A 6000-nucleotide genomic window follows, 5' to 3' on the forward strand; every position below is an offset into this window, starting at 1 on the left:
GAGATTGGAAGGACACATTTAAAAATAATTATAACAGCCAGGTGCAGTGGCTCATGCCTGTAATTCCAGCACTTAGGAAGGCCAAGGTGGGCAGATCACTTGAGCCCAGGAGTTCAAGATGGAGAACAACCTGAGCCACGTGGAGAAACCCCATTTATTCAAATAGATAATCAAGGAAACAGAAGAAAAAGAGAACAAACCAAACCCCAAATTAGTAGAAAAAAAGAAATAAAGATCACATTATGTTAAGTGAAATAAACCAGGCTCAGAAAGACAAACATTGCATGTCCTCACTTATTTGTGGGATTTAAAAATAAAAACAATTAAATTCATTAACATAGAGAGTAGAAGGATGATTACCAGAGGCTGGAAATGATAGTAGGAGGATAGGAGTAGGGCAGATAGGGATGGTTAATGGATTAAAAAAAATAGTTAGAAAGCCTGAATAAGACCTGCCATTTGACAGCACATCAGGGAGACAATAGTCATTAATAACTTAATTGTACATTTTAAAATAATTAAAAGAGTGTAATTGGATTGTTTGTAACACAAAGGATAGATGCTTGAGAGGATGTATACCCTATTCTCCAGGATGTGATTATTTGACATTGCATGCCTGTATCAAAACATCTCATGTACCCCATAAATATATACACCTACTATGTACCCACAAAAATTAAAAATTAAAAAATTAAAAAATTAATAGAAAAATAATAAAGGTCAGAGTAGCATTAAATGAATTACAAAAAAAAAAAAATACAAAGGATCAGTGGAATGAGAAGTTGGTTAAAAAAACATAAAATCAATAAACTGCTAGCCAGACTAACCAAGAAAAAAAAGAGAGATGACCCAAATAAAAATCAGAAACAGCCGGGTGTGGTGGCTCATGCCTGCAATCCCAGAACTTTGGGAGGCTGAGGTGGGCGGATCACGAGGTCAGGAGATAGAGACCATCCTGGCTAACGTGGTGAAACCCCATCTCTACTAAAAATACAAAAAATTTAGCTGGGCGTGGTGGCAGGCACCTGTAGTCCCAGGTACTTGGGGAGCTGAGGCAGGAGAATGGCATGAACCCTGGAGGCGGAGCTTGCAGTGAGCTGAGACTGCGCCACTGCACTCCAGCCTGGGCTACAGAGCGAGACTCCATCTCAAAATAAATAAATAAATAAATAAATAAATAAATCAGAAACAAAAAAGGAGACATAACAGCTAATACCACAGAAATGAAAAAACCCATCCGAGAACATTATGAACAAGTATAAGCTAACAAACTGGAAAACCTTGAGGAAATGGATAAATTCCTGGACACATACAAGATTGAGTCAGGAAGAGATAGAGAACCTGAACAGACCAATAATGAGCAATAAGATTGAATCAGTAATAAAATACCTCCTAACAAAGAAAAGCCCAGGACTGGATGGCTTCACTGCCATATTCTACCAAACTCATAAAGAAGAACTAACACCAGTTATCCTTCAACTATTCCAAAAAATTGAGAAGGAAAGAATTCTCCCTAACTCATTCTATGAAGCCAAGCATTACCCTGATACCAGAACCAAACAAAACCACAAAAAAAGAAAACTATAGGCCAATATCCTTGATGAACACAGATACAAAATTCCTGAACAAAATACTAGCAAACCTAACCCAACAGCACATCAAAAAGATAATACACCATAATCAAGTGAGTTTTATACTAGTGATGCAAGGATGGTTCAACATGCACAAATCAATAAACATGATACATCACATTAACAGAATGAAGGACAAAAACAATATGACCATCTCAATAGAAACAGAAAAGGCATTTTCTAAAATCCAACATCCCTTCGTGATAAAAACTATCAACAAACTAGGCATAGAAAGAACATACCTCAATATAATAGGCCATATATGACAAACCCACAGCTAACATCCAGAATGGGGAAAAGGTGAAAGCCTTTCTTCTTAGAACTGGAACAAGAGAAGGATGCCCACTTTCACCACTCCTATTCAACATAGTATTGGAAGTTCTAGCCAGAGTGATTAGGCAAGAGAAAGAATAAATGGCATTCAGGCCGGGCGCAGTGGCTCATGCCTGCAATCCCAGCACTTTAGGGGGCCAAGGTGGGCAGATCATGAGGTCAGGAGATTGAGACCATCCTGGCTAACACAGTGAAACCCTGTCTGTACTAAAAATACAAAAAATTAGCCGGGTGCAGTGGCGGGCACCAGTAGTCCCAGCTACTCAGGAGGCTGAGGCAGGAGAATGGTGTGACCCCAGGAGGTGGGGCTTGCAGTGAGCTGAGATCACGCCACTGCACTGCAGCCTGGGCGACAGAGCGAGACTCCATCTCAAAAAAAAAAAAAAAAAAAAAAAATAGAAGGCATTCAAACCAGAAAAGAGAAAGTCAAACTGTGCCTCTTTGCAGATGACATGTTCTTATATCTAGAAAAACCTAAAGACTCCACCAAAAAACTCTTAGATTGATTCAGTAAAGTTGCAGGATACAAAATTAACATACAAAAATCTGTAGTGTTTCTATATAGCAACAATGAAGTAGCTGAAAAAGAAATCAAGAAGGCAATCCCATTTAAAATGGATACAAAAATAACATAAAATACCTGGAAACAAATGTAACCAAGGAGGTGAAAGACCTCTACAAGGAAAACTACAAAACATTGATGAAATAAACTACAAAACATTGATGAAAAAAATTGAAGACACAAACAAATGCTCATGGGTCACAAGAATCAATATTGTTAAAGTGGTCATACTAACCAAAGTCATTTATGGATTCAATGCAACCTCTATCAAAATACCAATGTAATTTTCCACAGAAATATATACAAAACAATCCTAAAATTTGTGTGGAACCAAAAAGGTGCTCAAAGAGCCAAAGAGCCAAAGCAATACTGAGCAAAAAGAACAAAGCTGGAGGTATCACACTGTCACTTCAAAATATACACAAAATATATACAAAATATATTACAAGGCTGTAGTAATCAAAACAGCATGGTATTGGTATAAAAACAGACACATAAACCAATAGAACAGAGTAGAGAACCCAGAAATAAGTCCCCATATGTAAACCAACTTATTTTTGACAAAGGGACCAAGAACATATACTGGGGAATTGACACCCTCTTCAGTATATGGTGCATATTCATATGCAGATGAACGAAGTTAGACCCCTATCTCACCATATACAAAAATCAACTCAAAATTGATTAAATACCTAAACATAAGACTCAAAACTATAACATTACTAGAAGAAAACGTAGGGAAACACTCCAGGTTATTGGTCTGTGCAGAAGTTCTTTATAGTTCCATTTGTCTATTTTTGGTTTTGTCACCTGTGCTTTTAAGGTAAAGGAAGGCACAGAGTGAAGAGACGACCTGTTGAATGGGAGAAAATATTTGCAAAATGTTCATCCAACAAGAAACATATCTCAAAAGAAGACACAAATAGCCGACAGGTATATGAGGAAATGCTCAACATCACTAATCAACAAGGAAATGCAAATTAAAACCACCAAGAGATACCATCTTATCCCAGTTAAAATGTCTACTATTAAAAACACACAAAAATAACTGATGCTGGCAAGAATGTGTAGATAAGGAAACTCACGTACTGTTGGGTGTGAATGTAAATTAATACAGCCATTATGGAAAACAGTATGGAGATTTCTCAAAAAAACCCAAAAAACTAAAAATAGAACTACCTGCCATATGGTCCAGCAATCCTCCTACTGACTATTTATCCAAAGGAAAGAAAATCATTATCTCTAAGGGATATCTGCATCCTCATGCTTATTGCAGCACTAATCACGATAACAAAGGTATGGATCCACCTAAGTGTCCCTCAACAGATGAATGGATAAAGAAAACTTAGTATATATACACAACAGAATGCTACTCAGCCATAAAAAAAATGAAATCTTATCATTTTCAGCAACAGAGATGGATCTAGAGTTCTTAAGTAAAATAAGCCAGGCCCAGGAAGACAAATACCACATGTTCTCACTCTTATGTGGGAGCTACGAAAGTAGATCTCATGGAAGTAGAGAGTAGAATGATAGTTATCAGAGGCTGGGAAGGGTGTGTATGTGGTGGGGCAGGGAGGATAAAAAGAGGCTGGTTAATGGGTACATAATTAGATAGAAGGAGTAAGTTATAATGTTTGATAACAGAGCAGGGTGACTGTAATTAACAACAATGTATTCTGTATTTCAAATAGCTAGAAGAGAGGACTTGAAATGTTCCTGACACATAGAAATGATAAATACTCATTATATATCAATAAAGTGGTTGCACAATGTAGCGGGTAGGGGAAGTTACCTGTTTGTTAAAGCCTTAATAAATATTTATGTATCTGAAAAAAAAATCAAAAGATAGCCAATTTAACCAAAAGAATGCCTCTGGAATAGGCCATTGCAGCTAATCATTGGCTACTTCATTAGCTCATTGGTTCATTAACTGGCTCATTGAATGATACCTTTCTAAAACGTTTTGAATTTCTTGAAGAAAGAAACTATGCCACAATAGTACTAAACAACTCTCTCCCTCTATCTTACATTAATCCAGGAGTGCCCAAAATGGGATTATTTCAATTAATCACCAAAGCATATTTGAATATCTATTTTAAAAAGTCTTTTCAATTCTGGATTTTAATGCTTCTAAATTTTAAAAGTAAATGTGTGAATTTTACCATATGTAAATTAGACTCCAAACAAATTGAACAACAGTATAATGGGAAAGTAGGGCCTAGTTTTCAATCACAATAGCTACCACTTTTCGAACAAGTACCATGCTATTGTTTAAAAGTTGTATATATATTATTTAATTCTCCCAATGAGTTAGGTATTATTGTTGTCTCCATCTTACTGATGAGGAGAGTTTTAGTCACTTAGCTTAAGGTCACACAGCTAAAAATTGGAGACTGGACTCAACCCAAGTCTGTTTGACTATCAGAAGTTGTGTTTCCATCTTTGAAAGTTTGCATTTAAGTAGATCTCATTGGCAGTCTCATTACTGGGTGCTGCTGCTTCTAATGTGTTTTTCCCTTCTTAGGGACCAGCATGAGCGACCTTCTGCTCTTCAGCTCCTGAAGCACTCCTTCTTGGAGAGAAGTCACTGAATATACATCAAGACTTTCTTCCCAGTTCCACTGCAGATGCTCCCTTGCTTAACTGTGGGGAATGATGGCTAAGGGATCTTTGTTTCCCTACTGAAAATTCAGTCTAACCCAGTTTAACCAGATCCTATGGAGTCACTAACTGAAAGTTGCAGTTACATATTAGCCTCCTCAAGTGTCAGACATGATTACTCATAGTATCAAAAAACATGTTCTTAATAACAACAAAAAACATATTTCAGTGTTTACAGTTTTGATTGTCCAGGAACTACATTCTCTATTGTTTTATATGACATTTCCTTTTATTTTTGGCCTGTCCTGTCAATTTTAATGTTGTTAGTTTAAAATAAATTGTAAAAACAACTTATATTTTCTTGCTTGGTGAGTAAAGACGCTTACTTAATTCGTCCAAAACAGACTAGAGGAAGGCAGGAAGGTAAGTTAAAGAGATTCTAGATTCTGTACTTTGGCAGCAATCTTAGCCTAAAAGATTCTAGGAGGCTCAAGGCCTGATAGGGAGGAGGTGAGGGCCTCAGCATTTCATTATCAGAGGGCTCCCAAACTCCTCAGATGTCTCTGAGAAATTGTGCTAGTTAAGGTGGCATCATAAACCTTGGGCCCTTTTCTCTGTAATTTATTTGTAGTGATTTAAAGTTTTTATCTATTTGCAGTGAATCAGGTCATTTCCATATGCAGAAGTAGCTAAGCCTAAACCAGTTGGTGGGACAAAAGCTAGGTCTGGTAAGGGAAGGATGATTTTTCCAGACCTTTGCTCATTTCATTTTAATAGTTACCTCTGCTGAGGTCATCCTTCAAATACTGCCATTCCCAGAACATTAGTAGACCTCACAAAAGTCAGCATGGATGAGTTAGTAGTATTACA

At 36.9% G+C, this 6000-nt stretch overlaps 1 protein-coding gene across 5 annotated transcripts in view; it reads left to right on the forward strand.

The window, feature by feature from the left end:
- MAP3K19 (mitogen-activated protein kinase kinase kinase 19) overlaps positions 1–5480 on the forward strand; it is a 52158-nt gene extending 46678 nt beyond the window's left edge. For all 5 annotated transcript variants that reach the window (XM_003267594.3, XM_003267595.3, XM_012502561.2 and 2 more), the window contains one exon: positions 5054–5480. In XM_003267594.3, the coding sequence (XP_003267642.1) occupies positions 5054–5120 (67 nt within the window). In that variant the 3' untranslated portion in view covers positions 5121–5480. The remainder of the gene's footprint in view (positions 1–5053) is intronic.
- Positions 5481–6000: the final 520 nt, after the last annotated feature.

The sequence above is a fragment of the Nomascus leucogenys genome, chromosome 20 (assembly GCF_006542625.1).
Source record: "Nomascus leucogenys isolate Asia chromosome 20, Asia_NLE_v1, whole genome shotgun sequence".
Taxonomy (NCBI): domain Eukaryota; kingdom Metazoa; phylum Chordata; class Mammalia; order Primates; family Hylobatidae; genus Nomascus; species Nomascus leucogenys.